This window comes from Dermochelys coriacea, chromosome 16 (assembly GCF_009764565.3).
Source record: "Dermochelys coriacea isolate rDerCor1 chromosome 16, rDerCor1.pri.v4, whole genome shotgun sequence".
Taxonomy (NCBI): Eukaryota; Metazoa; Chordata; order Testudines; family Dermochelyidae; genus Dermochelys; species Dermochelys coriacea.
In genome coordinates, this window is record NC_050083.1 from 8,214,862 (window position 1) to 8,229,533 (window position 14,672).

The 14,672-nt window shown below is 45.9% G+C and overlaps 1 protein-coding gene across 1 annotated transcript; it reads left to right on the forward strand.

Moving 5' to 3' along the window:
* Nucleotides 1-684: 684 nt before the first annotated feature.
* ATP6V1G1 (ATPase H+ transporting V1 subunit G1) lies at nucleotides 685-8,040 on the forward strand. Its single transcript, XM_038375050.2, has 3 exons — nucleotides 685-850; nucleotides 3,891-3,991; nucleotides 7,270-8,040. The coding sequence occupies exons 1-3, from the start codon at nucleotides 769-771 to the stop codon at nucleotides 7,441-7,443; spliced, it is 357 nt and encodes a 118-aa protein (XP_038230978.1). The 5' UTR covers nucleotides 685-768; the 3' UTR covers nucleotides 7,444-8,040.
* Nucleotides 8,041-14,672: the final 6,632 nt, after the last annotated feature.

Sequence of the window (14,672 nt, forward strand, 5' to 3'; positions counted from 1 at the left end):
CAACTCTACCCTGAAGGCCAATTCTGGTATTTTCAAAGGGATACAAAGGACATTAGGAGTTTTCCAATGGGAGTTGGGTACCTCATTCTCTCAGGACCCTTTGAAAATCTCAGACCCAAATGTTCCGAGACGTTCATAGGTTCCCAGGCACTTTTCCGCATTCTGAGTTTCGGGGTTCAGAGCACAGGCCTTTGGAAGCCGTGTGATTCTCCTTCCGTCCCGGCGTGGGACTTTTCACGCGTATCGGTGCTCACACCAGCGGGTTCTCACGGCGCTGTGCCGGGGCAGATTCGGACATGGGGTGCAGGAACGATGCCGGGCCACTCGGGGGGACCAGATGCCCCCGCTTTTCTTGGGGCCATCCTGGTATTTGGGGCTTTGTTTTATATAGATGGCTATTACCCCCCCCCCCACACACACACATACACACTCCCCGCCCCGCTCTTTCACTCTTGCGCTCTGTCACCCTAGCCACCCTGCCACCTTCTCCTGCACCCCTGGGTGCTCAGCAGACAGGCCGCGACTCTGCCCCCCCCATCCCAGATCCACCCGCAGCCGGGGGAGGTGCGGCGGGAGGGGGGGAAGGACCCCGGCCGCTGTGGGACTGGGGGGGGCGGGGCGAGCAGCTCTCGGCAGAGCGGGGCCGGCTGCGGTGAAGGGGGGGGAGACTCGCGAGCCCCGCCCGCCGTCAGCTGACGGGATCACGTGAGCGGCGGCCCACGTGACCCGGCGGAGCGGAGCAGCGCAGCGCAGAGGCGCGGTCCCGCCATGGCCAGCCAGTCGCAGGGCATCCAGCAGCTGCTGCAGGCCGAGAAGCGCGCGGCCGAGAAGGTGGCCGAAGCCCGCAAGCGTGAGTGCCCGGGCGGGGGGCGCGCTGGGCCTGGAGCCGGGGCCCGTTTGCCCCCGTGTCCGGTCTGGAGGCCGCTGTGAGTCGCCCAAGGGGCTGCCCGGGTGGGCTCTCGTCTGGCTGCCCGCGCCCAGGCCGCTGCGTGTCTGTCCGGCAAGGCGAAGGGGCTGGGGCTGGGGCTGGGGCTGGGGCTGGGGGCACGGGGTGTGGGGGGGCTGGGATGGGGTGGGTGTGGGGGGGGCCGTGGGGCCATGGGGGATCTGTCATGCAGGGAGAGCTGCAGACAGGACCTTTCCTTGTGCGAAGGACTCCTGCAAGGCCGGGTGCGTGGGAGACACGTTGGTTCTGGTTTGCGTCTTGCTTACCAGCGCCGTGCATTATCTTCCGCTGCAGTAAATTAATTGCAGCTGGCTCAGTGTTCAGGTTTTGTGCTGATGTCCTCTCCCAGGTTGAAGAGGGGATCGGTCGAAAACCGTGGTTCCCCCTCTTACTTCCCCCTGGGACAGGAGGGTGGGCCTGAAAGTCTTCTTAGACTTCCTCCATCTCACAAGGCCGTTTAGTAAGCCCAAAGAAGAATGCAATGTCCTGCACACCGGCTACTTAGGAGTAAGGCCGTGACTTTCTGTGACTTCTGCAGCGCCTGGTGTGACCGACCCCAGGGCCACACGGGTGGCTCCAGGGCTGGCCACACGGGTGGCTCCAGGGCTGGCCACACGGGTGGCTCCAGGGCTGGCCACACGGGTGGCTCCAGCAATGCCCCCAGATAGTGCCTGCCCCAGAGCACCCATGGCACCTCTGGATTCCCCCCTCCAGAGCACCCAAGATTTAGTCAAGGGTATATAGTAAAAGTCATGGGCAGACCATGGGCTGTGAATTTTTGTTTACTGTCCGTGACCGGTCTATGACTTTTACTAAAAATACCCGTGACTAAATCTTAGTCTGTTTTAGGAGCAGAGCTGGTCAAGTTATTAATTGCTAATTGTCTGATGTCCCTCTCAGCTCATGGAACCTATCTTGATTTGTGCAACTGTATCTGTTTGTACATATTTGCCAAATAGCTTCTGGAAACAGATTTCAGCTGATGTGTTGCTTGCAAGCTTTTTGCACTTCATGACATGATTTGTCACCCAAATCATATGATATTGTTTCTGATTGGATAACTTCAGCTCTTTAAGCTGGAGACTAGCAGTTGATGAATAACGCTTTCTGGTACAAATTGTTGGACAAATCATTTGGTATAATACATATAACTGTAGAGGTTTGTGAACGTTTTCACAGGCAAACTGGCCTCCACATGTTTGTGAATAACAAACAATATGACCCCAGGAATAATAGACCAAATTAGCTAGGTTATTTGTGGCATGGAAAAAATAATCAACTTTTCAGTGGCAAATGGGAAAACTTCCATGGCGCTATATATATATATGATTCCCATGTTTGAAAAAAATCTTCCAAAGATGAACAGGCTGTAAACTAGCACAGTGCAGCTTTGCTGAGTCTGCAGACAGGTGGCTCCAGTATCACTGCTGATAGCTTTCTCAAGCAATAGCAGAATGAATCAAAAGAGTGGTCAGTTTTGTTGCTTTTTTTCAGGACCCTTTGGGCAGAGGTGAACTGATCATTATTTCACACAGCTGCTACAGACCAAGTCAATCCACCTTCCATCGTCCTAGTGATGTGCCTGCAGGGTGTGTGTTAGGCGGGTGTAATAACTGTGTCATTCAGAAGCGTGGATTTTTCACTCCCCTGAAGGGATCTAGTTACACCAACCTAATGTCCTAGTGTAGATCAGGCTTAGGATCTGTCACTTGAGAGAAAAGTGTGTGCAGTGCAGTGTGTGGTTTTTTTTTAATATTAATCTATATTTGCATATGTGGCTATGTTTTTATTAGAGAGGACAAGATCAACAAAATGCACTTTGCACTTAAAGTAGAAGGTGGTGAGGTTTGTGGTGGCCCTTAGTTCCTGTGGGAGTTGGTTGCACAGTCTCTGGCAAGCCCCTGAGAAGGCTCTGTCTCCTGGGGGGATGTATGGAAAAGAGGGGGTGGGTGACACTTCTCCATTCCAGCAGCTGGAGAGGCATTGAAAGGCTTCAGATTCATCAGAAAACTGTTCTACTATCTAAAAATTAACATGAAAGATGGTGCCACCAAGCAAGGCCCCCAGGTACTGCTCTATTAGAAATCCCATCAACTGGGGGGCAGGACCAGTTTTATTGGCCAAATACTGGCCTTAATTGGGTGTCTCCTCCATGTTTCTTATCTGCCTCTAGCTGGTAGGTTTACTCCCTTGGCTGTTATTAATGAATGGGGTGTTGTATATGATGTTGACTACTTACATAGAGATCCTGGCCCCATCCAAGTCAATGAGAGTTTTGCCATTGATATAAGTGGAACTAGGAATTCATCCATAGTCCCAGCCCTGAGGAGTTCAAGGTGTCACATTTTTCAAGACCGGTTTTAAGGACAGCTTCTGGCCTAGTAGCTTCAGCTTCTTACGCTGTTGTATGGGAACTGGATGGCTTTAGTTCAGTTTAATTACAGAAATCTTGAAGGGGAAAAGTTCATGTAGCAGCTAACTCTCTTATGGCTGCTGCACATCTATCTTGCAGCAAAATTAGGATAACTTGACCTTTCTGCCATGCAGATTCACAGTGCTCTGCAATGAGTTGTACTTTTTCTGTAAACAGAGCCAGCGGCGGAGTGTTTTCTAGCAACATCTGCTGGGTTTGATGGCTATTTGTTCATTATCATAGCTCACCAGTTGGAGAGCGTGGCAATGGATCAATGGCACACAAGTGCCCTTCAAGCGCTTCCTGGAAGATATGGAAATACCAGTTTTCTGTATGAATTTGGGAGGTTGGAGAGGGTATACTGCATTCTGGAGCTGATCTCCTGCAGTCTCTTCATAGCTTGCTATAATTGCAAATGCTACAGCAATTGCTGAGAGTCCGATAGCTTGGGGAAAAGTGCTGTCACTATTAAATGTGGCCTGGCTGTCGGGCATAAATTGTTACTTAATAAGGCTCTTTCTTTGGAAACAGGAAAGAACCGGAGGCTGAAGCAGGCGAAAGAAGAAGCCCAGGAAGAGATTGAGCAGTACCGCCTACAGAGGGAGAAGGAGTTCAAAGCCAAAGAAGCAGCTGTTAGTTTGTTAGATAATTTGTTGCCATCAAATCAGCCACCAGGCTCCATCAGTGTTACTTGCACTGAGATCTGCATGTGATGATGCAGTTAGATCTCTGGAAAATCATGTTTGGCGGCTGCTCCTCTTGGTGGAACATTCCACATGGGGTGTTCTGTCCTTGAGCAGTTTCCCTTAATTGCTTCTCTGTGCTTTAACGTGCAGCCAGATGTCTGGGTTTTTATCATTGGAAAGGAGCCAGGGCATCAAAAAAATATTGTTGCATCTTGGAAGCTGGAATTTCTGCCCTAGCAGTAAAGCAGTTAATTAACAAGATCATACACTGACCAGTGCTCCTGCGGTCCCATTCGTAGAGTGTAATACTATAACTTACTCTGGCAACATGCACAATATGTATTAATGCTAGAAGCAGAGACAATACTCATCTTCCTGCTTCCCTTACTAAACCAGTTCATTCTCACAAATGCTGTTTGTTACAATGGTACCTTGATAGAAGGCACTTGGGCCACAGACGGGATTTAATGCTAAAGTTTATTTGTCTGAAATATTGCTGGGGCCTGAATTACCCTGACCTGCTCCCATCACTCAGCCTGGGACACTCACAACCAGCATGTAGGTCACAACCTGAAGTGTCTGTGCTGGGCAGCCCTGGTTCAGCAGCCTGTCTACAGCCCCAGTCTGGCTTCCACCAGCCTAGGCTACTACTTGCAGGATGAACCCAACACATCACCCAGTCTGGAGAAAGATCTGTGCTCTGCAATGTACAGCCCTCTCCTGGACAGTTCAGAGATAATAAGGTTCATTTGTTCCTCTAAAGAGGGGAAAAAAGCAGTTTACAGCTTATCTGGAGTAAATACACCCTTTCCCTGCAAGGTTTAGAGTAAAAAAGAACAGCCTATGTCCGGTGTTCCCTCTGATTTTTTTCCCACCCATGTGCAGAATGAATTTGGTTATGTGCACCAATATGGAGGTGATGTGTGACACATAACCTTCATATTGGTGCACATAACCAAATTTATGTGGTGGGAGTGGGGCTGAGGGGTTTGCAGTGTGGGACATGGCTCGGCTGGGACAGAGAGTTGGGTTGCAGGGGTGTGAGGACTCTAGCCGGGGATGAGGGACTTTGGGGTGGGGCTGGGGGTGATGGGCTCTGGGTTGGGTGCAGGGGTGTGAGGGCCCTGGCTGGGGGTGCTGGCCCTGAGGTGGGGCTGGGGATGAGAGGTTTGGGGTGCAGAAGGGTGCTCCAGGGCTATGGTATGGAGAGAGGACTCCCCGCAGAAGCACCTGGGCTGTGGGGGAGGTGCCTCTCCTCACTACGACAGCTCTGGGGCTGGAGCCACAGGATAGGCACCCCTCCCCTGGTAGGTTTGGGCTGGGTTTGGGGAGGGGTTTCATGGCAACATGGGTGGGGGAAAAATCAGAGGGAACACGGGACATAGGCTGTTCTTGTTTCTTCTAAACCTTGCAGGGAAAGGGTGTATTTACCCCAGATAAGCAGTAAACTGCTTTTTTTCTCTTTAGAGGAACAAATGAACCTTATTATCTCTGAACTGTCCAGGAGAGGGCTGTATATTGCAGAGCACAGATCTTTGGGGGGCCAAACTAGGTTGGGGCTGGGGGAGGGGGAGGAGCGACCCTCCTCCAGCCTCAGCAGGTCCCCGGGTGGGTTCCCTGAGTGCTGACACCAAGAAGGCTGCTGTGTGGCCCCCAAAGCATACAGGGAACTTAGCCTATGTCCTATTGTTGTTTATTCCTTTTACATAATTTAAAAATTAAGTTAGAAAGCATAACAAGCAAATGAAAGTGAAAATGTGTCTAAAACTTAATCTAGCAAGGTACAGGCTTTGTTCACAATAGTTTCTCACACCTATAGTTGGTTCCCCGAGACTTCAAGCCCCCCTTTGCTTGAAGGATCCATCTTTCTTAGCTTGCAAGAGCTGTGTTTCCTTGTGCTTGGCCAGTGCTGGATGCCGAAGATGGCTTCTCTCCTTGCTTATATTGTTCAAAGTTTCAAGAAGCAGGATGACCTCATGCTGGTTTTTCCCTTCCTGTGGGCTTCCCATCCCCCTGCTGGTCCTCTATGTAAATGGAGCTTCCATTGTTTCTGGTCGCACCTTGCTTAACTTGCTGCAGATTGCTGCCATCCCTCATGTTTTGGGGGAATCTTTTTCTCCCTTTTGGTCACAGACTGGAAAGCCTAATATCAATGAGTAGCCATAATTCCATATGTAGCGTTGGAACATACAGTTCACAATGATATTAATCGCCAGGGTGTCATAGGCTTTCATAAATGCTCTCACGCTACACAATATATAATACAGTAAAGTTGTATGGAGTCAGTTGATTCAACTGTTTGTCACTTGAAGTTCAGCAATGGTTTCTTTGAAAAGTAAAACCAGGCCAAGCTTTCTCTCCTGCTGGGTGTAGATGGAACCTGTCTTCTCTCCCACTCCTTGTTAGTGTGAGGTTTGCCTGCTCCCTTGTTATCTTAAGGGTCTGTTTACATGATATGTAAATACATTCTCATTGCCTTTCAAAGTGCTTTGCAAAGAACTCCCAGGTGGGGAAAACTCGGGTTCATTTGTCTAGTGCAGACTTGTTTACCAACACCCCTGGCATGCCTAGTTTAAACACACTTTAGTAATAATTCCAGCATATGTCCATAACTCTTAATACCCATTGCTTATGTACATCACACAAGAATACTAATGATCAGGGAGTTGTTAGTTTTCAAATGATACCTCACCAGTCCTGTCTTGTAGTGAGGTGACTACAACTGTGTGTAGGGTGTAAACACAGGGGTGCTTAATGTCACAGAGTTGAGGATTTTTGAAGAACATCAAAGAATAGAAGGGATGAATTTGTATTGCAGAAGTGCTTTATGTCTTAAAGCCCTTTACAAACAATGTAATTTGTTTTTTATTTGAAATTATTTTATTATTGCAGTAGTGCCTAGAGAGCCCTAAACTGGAATCAGGCCCTCATTGCTCAAATACCTAGAGAGAGAGAGAGACCGACCTTGCCCCCAAAAGCTTAATCTAAATATGTAAGATAGTCTGAGGATGGGAGAGGAAAATAGAGGCCCAAGCTCACATGTTGGATTATTGGTAGAGCTGGGAATGGAACCCAGATCTCTTCCGGTTCCCAATACAGTCCATTAACCACGTGTCCATGCACCAGAGGATGTAACTATTCTGCCATTCTGTATATACACCTGAGCACAACATTTTGTTTGGTTGCCAAGTAACTCTAAGTGGGCTTCTCTCTTTCTTTCTTAGGCTCTTGGATCTCACGGCAGCTGCACCACAGAAGTCGAGAAGGAGACCCAGGTGAAGATGAGCGCAATCCAGGGCAACTTCCAGAAGAACAGGGAGGAAGTCCTGAATAACCTGCTGATGTTTGTGTGCGACATCAAACCGGAAATCCATGTGAATTACCGCATCAGTGGATAGTGGAGGGGGAAGGAATGGGCCTATGGAAGTGTTAGCAATAACAGCTATGCTTCAGATGAAGTGTACAGCCCTTAGACATGCTATAGCCTTATGTGTTTCTCGTAGAGGTGTTAAATTATTTCAGTAAGTTGTAGGCTATCTTGTTGGAGAGACTCTAGTTTACCTTTATATGGATTCAGATCTTATCCAAAGATTTCATGGCCATGTCTCAAATATGCATTGTGTGATCTAGGTATTTAAGGGGAACGTTAACATTCTGTGCTTCTTGGTGGGTGTTAAAAATCAGTTTTCCTTGCTCAAAAAGGGGGTGAGATGCAGGACAGGTTTAAATTGCAAGCCTCTGAGTCTGTACCTATTGGAAAACACAGATCTGATGTCCTCATAGAGTGGAGTTTGTTACTGTAGTAGTGTTGGTAACATTAAAATAGGGTTAAGCCCAGTAAGAAAAAAAAATCTTCTGGGTGTGCAGTACTGGCTAGTAGTCCTCAGGAGCTTGTGAATTACTGTGTCTGAAGCATCCTCTATATACTCTACTGTTAACTTGAATTAGAAGTCTGACACTATGATATTTGAAAATAAAGAATTTATTTAACTCTGGAGTCTCTTCAGTTTTCTTTTCTTTCCCTTACCCTTTTACTTACTATCTGCTGCAGTAGCACCTAGTTGCTGTGTACACATGGGTCCCCGCTCTGAGGAGCTAACAATCTAAATAAACAAGACAGACAGAGGGTAAGAGGAGAAATGGTCCTAAAGAGATGAAGCAACTTGCCTGAGGTCACACAGCAGGTCCGTGACAGAGCCTGGAATAAAACCCAGGTGTCCACTAGATCACTATGCATCAGTGTTCCCTCGCCCAAAAAAAAAAACCTCCTGGTAAAGATTTCTTCCATGATCACTTGGTGAAATAGAAGCTAGACATTCTTTCCCACTGTATTCTGGTAATCAGACACTGAATGCAGTAATTATCCTTCCTTTCTTCATACTCCCATACTGATCTCTGCTGTACTGTAATACCTAGGTTGTATTGATTTAGGCAGCATCCTGCTGAGCTTAAGAACAGAGTGGGACAAAATACACTTGTACATACTAGCCTTTGTGTTTTGTGTCCTGACTCGCAAAGAAATCAAAGGGCATCAGACCCCATTTAGATGGAGGCTTCTTGTTTCAGCATTATCTCTCCATTAATTGGGGTGGCGATAATCCCTAATCTTGATAAAAGCTCTGTAAAGGATGAATGAGGGAGACCAGCCAGGCAAGGGCCGCTTTTATGGATAGCGTCTTTATAATTAAAATAAGCAAGAAATATTCTATTTGATGCAAAACTGTTGCATGGGAACAGACAAGAAATAACAGCCTGCACTCGTATAGCATTGTTTGTCAGAGGGTCTAAAAACTCCTACCTCACAAGGATGCTTCGATAGCGATTAGGAGAGAAAGCATCAACCCTATCTTTTGCTTTAATTGCTAAGCTGCAATCTCATCAAATATCTCCTTAATAGACTCCTGAAAGAGCCTCTTCAGAAAATCAAGCTATTAAACTGGCTATGAAATTGAAACAACAAGCCCTACATGTGTCACATTTCAGCGGGCCTGGAAAGAACCAGGACCGTATGATGCCTAGAATTACTTAGGCCTCGCTCTTGGAGCCTGTTCCACTGGACTATAAATAAACCATATCAATGGCTGGACAGGTGTCAGCTGACTTCCTAGCCACCCCCCAGGGGAGAGGTGGTTGGCCCCTAGATTTAATCCATTAGTGTTTGAAGCATTTGGTGCTGCTGTTGTAATGGACAGATGATTTAGGGTTCCAGTTTTGTATCCTTCATAGAATATTTGGCTAGCTCAATGCTGCAGTATGTACCTGTTATCTGTGGTTTCTCTTTGGTAGGCAGTCTGAGAAACAATGGAACTCTCTCTTGCTGTACTAATCTGGAAGCACCTCATTATTAATGTCTAGGTGCCCACAGCTGCTTGGTGATGCTGGCTTTTCGTCCTCATCATCCTCTTGATTGGGGTGGATTATTTTCTGTTCCACTCCAGAGTTCCTCTTTGCCTGGAAATGTAAAGATTTCAGCCATAGCTCATGCTGGGGCTTTAATTCTTTTTAAGAACGCCAACAGCCTTTTGCTTTTCTACCTATTGGCATGCTGTTCCTGAAAAGTCTTATTACAAGAATTATCAGACTGCAAGTGTTTTCCAGATAGGGTTGCTTTGTTTGCAATGCAAAAGATTCCTTTGGAATGAAAAATGCATAAACCTTATCCCAATCCACTGTGGGGATAGGACCCCTAGTGCAATTATTGTTCACAAACTAGATTTCACACAATATTTCATCTTAAAATTAGACTGCATGCTAGTAAATGTACTACAGGGTGCAATTTTCTGCAGGCAAGGGCATACATTAGACAAAAAGTCTTTCAGTTCTCACATCTGATTCATATAAAATTCCACCTTCTCCCTAATGACTGCTTGATGAATACAGGTGTAGCCTACACCAGAGGCTAACACAATGTTTGAGAGTGAAGTCTGCTTTTCATAGCTCTGCCCACGTATTGCATCAGTGGCAGATGGCAAATAGTAAAGCTGTGTGTGCTGGGCTATAAACTGAGCTCAGGTAGTGGTTGAAGTCCTGTTAATTCTAACAGCAGTTGCATGCCTTGACCAAGAACTGTCTTTTTATAGATTTTTCTATGGTGCCTCTTACTGTGGTATTTGAGCACGTCACAAGCATTAATAAATTTCTGTATGGTATTTCTCAGATGAGGAAACTGAGACCCAGGGAAATTAAGGTCCTACAGTCTGTAGCAGAGCTTGGGAACAGAACCCACCCCCCTGCCATCTGCTCTTGTCCAATATTCCTTTCATATGTCTTATGTACGCTTCAGCAATTAAAAACAAGCTGAAACTCCACCCTTTATGATTATTTGTCTTGTAGTAGCTCCTAGGAACCCCCATCATGGACCAGGACCCCTTGGTGTTTGGTGCTGTACAAACACAGAACAAGATGGTCCCTACACCAAAGAGCTTGCAGTCTAAGAACAGTTTAATCGTGTGTGTGTCTGTCTACATAAGCATGAAGTACCAGTTTTACATGCATAGGTAATAGCATGGAATGAGCCCAAATCAGCCCAGCTGTGAGTTAGTGAACTTAGTTCAATATGCACAAGATTACTCAGTTTGCAGACACCTTGCCTTCCATATTCAGTCAATGCACAGCTTTGTTCTTGCACACTTGTTATGTAGTAGGCTGGTTAGAGGGGAAAGGGCTGTATTTCCCAACCAGTTGCCAGGCAGCTTGATGAAAGTTCTGTCTCCTCTCCTCCTCCCCCGGCCCCCCAACATCATCTCACTCTCATCTCTGCAAGTGCCACTTTGGCCAAGTGTCAGTTTTCATGGGTCACTGATATATTGGTGCTGGGGAATTCTGCACTTGGCTCTTTGTTCGGAGGAGCTTCTGCATTTGATAAGCCTGGGCAAAGGAAGTCCACGGTAGCGGTGGTTCCTTGGATCCTGATTCTCTTTTCCCTTACACCCATGTTGCACTAATGTCAGTGCTTCTGATTGACACCAGTGTGAGGATAATCAGGTCTCTTGTTTCGGAGGTGGGAGGGAGTTGAGTGACTGCCTGTGGAAGAAGAAAAGGAGTACTTGTGGCACCTTAGAGACTAACAAATTTATTAGAATTTGTTAGTCTCTAAGGTGCCACAAGTACTCCTTTTCTTTTTGCGAATACAGACTAACACGGCTGCTACTCTGAAACCTGCCTGTGGAAGGCAATAGGCTGATTTCCTGTGGCTAGTATGGAAAGAGGACTTTCTGGACAAGAGCGCTGGCACGTTCTTATATTGTGCTCTGTGCTGCTCAAAACACAACTAAAGACCTGATTTGCAGTGATAACTTGGAGCTCCAGTTGCAGTCGATGAGAACTGCAAGATGCTCAGCCATTCAGAAATATCAGGATCTGTATCCCAGCCTCGAGGTACATTTAAAATTTGCAAGTTGTGCTAAGTACCATACAAATATAGAATCAGGGATAATGCCTGGATTCATAGTTTATATAACCTGCTTTTGTGCGTGTTACAAGTCCTCCTGCTTGTGTCTGAGCCACAGAGGATGCGAGTCTGTTACAGCCCAAGTTAAGGAAAGGTGAATTTAGCTCAAGCTGTAGCAGCTCATGCTTTTAGCTCTGGAGGTCCCAGGTTCAGTCCCCAGTGTGGCAGCCAAGATGGCGGCTGTCACACTTACAATCTAAGTAGACAAGATAGGGAAAGGGATACAACCCACAGAGCAAACTGATGGTTTGCAGTATGGCACTTTATGATAAGGATAAAGACTGTCCCTACCCTAAATCACTTACAATCTAGGTAACATGGGACACAATGAGAAGGGGCATGACAGCCGGGAAGGAAGTTTACACAGAAGAGTAAATAGTGGCTCTTTTTGCAAAGTGGTCATCTGGTGTGTTTCTTTTAATTAGGTTTAAGTAGTTACCATAGGATCTGGAGGCATAAGCTTTCGTCTTTCATCACCATGGTTAGGAATGCAACTCGTTGAAAAAGTGTAAGTATTAGGTGTGAACATTTTTAAAAAGCCAAACGTTTTATTTTGTTTTTGAAATTTTCCACAGCAGGTTTTTGGGTTTTTGGTTGTTTTGTTTTTTTTTAACACCCACCCCCTCCAAGTACCTTTTTTCAGTTTTGCGGGAAATTTTTTATTCCATTTTCTCCTTCCTTCCTTTTTCCATTTCCAGTGACAGAAGGGGGGGGGGGGAGGGGAAGGGAGACAGAGGAGGAAAAAACATCAGAAATGTTCTCTCTTAAAAAAACAAATATGTTGCAAAAATGTTCATTGAGTCAAAAAAGCCAGTTTTCATCAACCAAAAAATTTCAACCTGATCTAGGTGGAAAATTTGTGGTGAGAACTTGGCCTTTATGACTGCTCCTGAACACAGAGCAGAGATTTATATTGTGCTAACTGAAATGATGTACAGGTCTCGTTGGGTTTTTTCCCCCTAGTGATCGTCAGGTTCTAAGTTAATGCATCATTTGTAGGAGCAGTTCAGGTTATTCGAATGTTCACTAGCTTATGCTTGTCAGTATTGAATTGCACCTGCCATTGTTCTTCCCATTCACCTCCTTAGGTGACATCCCTCTCATGGTCTCTAGTGTGAACTGACCTAACTTATTTTGAATCCTCTGCAGATGTTGACACCTTACTCCTCAACCCATTTTACAGATCACTGATAAATATATTGAACAGCATCACTCCTGTTTAGGGGTCTAGAGCACATGACTTATGAGGAGAGGCTGAGGGAGCTGGGATTGTTTAGTCTGCAGAAGAGAAGAATGAGGGGGGATTTGATAGCTGCTTTCAACTACCTGAAAGGGGGTTTCAAAGAGGATGGCTCTAGACTGTTCTCAATGGTAGCAGATGACAGAACGAGGAGTAATGGTCTCAAGTTGCAATGGGGGAGGTTTAGATTGGATATTAGGAAAAACTTTTTCACTAAGAGGGTGGTGAAACACTGGAATGCGTTACCTAGGGAGGTGGTAGAATCTCCTTCCTTAGAGGTTTTTAAGGTCAGGCTTGACAAAGCCCTGGCTAGGATGATTTAACTGGGACTTGGTCCTGCTTTGAGCAGGGGGTTGGACTAGATGACCTTCTGGGGTCCCTTCCAACCCTGATATTCTATGATTCTATGATTCTATTGCTAAGCTCGTGCCAGGATGACATTGGATCAGTTTTTCCTTCTTTGTTTCTTAGATTCTTCCCCCCCCCACACTTTATGATTTCATTATGAAGTCTACCAGTAATTCATAACAAATGGTAAAGGTCCTCAGCAGCTGAGACTCTGGTCTAAAATGTGAAAGAAAAATAATATCAGTGCCCCCATCCCCTAATAACAATGGCTTGTCTAGAAAGACAATCCTTCAAAACTCCTTATGGAAAGGAAAGAAATAACACTTTTTTTTGTATTAATCTCATGCAGTTAATATGGTTTCTCAGACTGGCTTGAGAATAATAATTAGATAGATATTAAATTATAGTCAGCTACCTCAAAATATCTACTAAGGAATCTGTTGGATCAATATCAGAGCTGTTAGCCAGACTGAAAACTGCTGGTTTCCTTATTTTTAATTTGAGATGCAAGAAAGGGTTTTTGCATCACCATAATTAAAAAACAATTTACCTCATCTTGGCAGGAAATAAGACGCAGGTCGAAAAAGCAAGAACTGCACATTCTCCATTAAGCAAGATCAATTTTTGATCTCAAATGTATAATTTGAGAAACATCTCGAAATGTAATAATTAGACCTAATGGCCCTGATCCTTGGGTTCTGATGGGCTACACTCAGCACTGGACCAGAGAGAGAGAGAGTGTATATTGTGAGGGAAGATACAAAGGAAGATTTGATACTGTAATGAGGGTCCTCAGGGCTTCCAGGGGCCTTTCTGCTTTAGGGGAGTGCATGCCTTTGGAGACTTTGAAATTCTTAGGCTCAGCATGGAGGCTGTTTGAGAAATTGTAACAATCTCCTTATTTGTGACTTCAGGGCCTTTTAGGCTAGTAGCTTCCTTATTTTTTTTTGCTTTTCTGAATTATCAGGAGTTGGCACTGGAGATCTCTAAGGGGGAAAGGCTATGGAAAGCAGGAGACTTAATGCTCAGGAACCACTAGGCTATGGCGGCCCCGTCATTCAGGGTGGATGCACAAAATTACAGATGCATGAGCTGCAGGCCACTCCAACTTACCTGCATAAAAGCAGCTGGAGTCATGTCCTCGTCCCTGGGTAGGATCCCAAGTTTTCTCCCTGCTTGCACAACAGAACCACTAGGTTTAAGACTCCTCTGTGTCCATGGAAGGGGCTGGCAGGATTTGCCCCTCTGCTAAATCTCTGGTCCCTTTGAAATCCACTGGAATTTTGCCTCTTAGAATCATAGAATCTCAGGGTTGGAAGAGACCTCAGGAGGTCATCTAGTCCAACCCCCTGCTCAAAGCAGAACCAACCCCAACTAAATCATCCCAGCCAGGGCTTTGCATCAAGGGGGCTGGGCTTTGGCTCTGAGATCAGCTCCCAAAGGTAATTTTTGCTCAAGAGTACCAGAGTTTATGCACTGTAGCTAATCAGAAAGTAAGCAGCCACAGAGATACAATGTCATTTTTATTACCTCCATCTGTGATTTGCCACAGGCTGTTTTTAATCACCTCCTTACAGTATCCTTTCTAA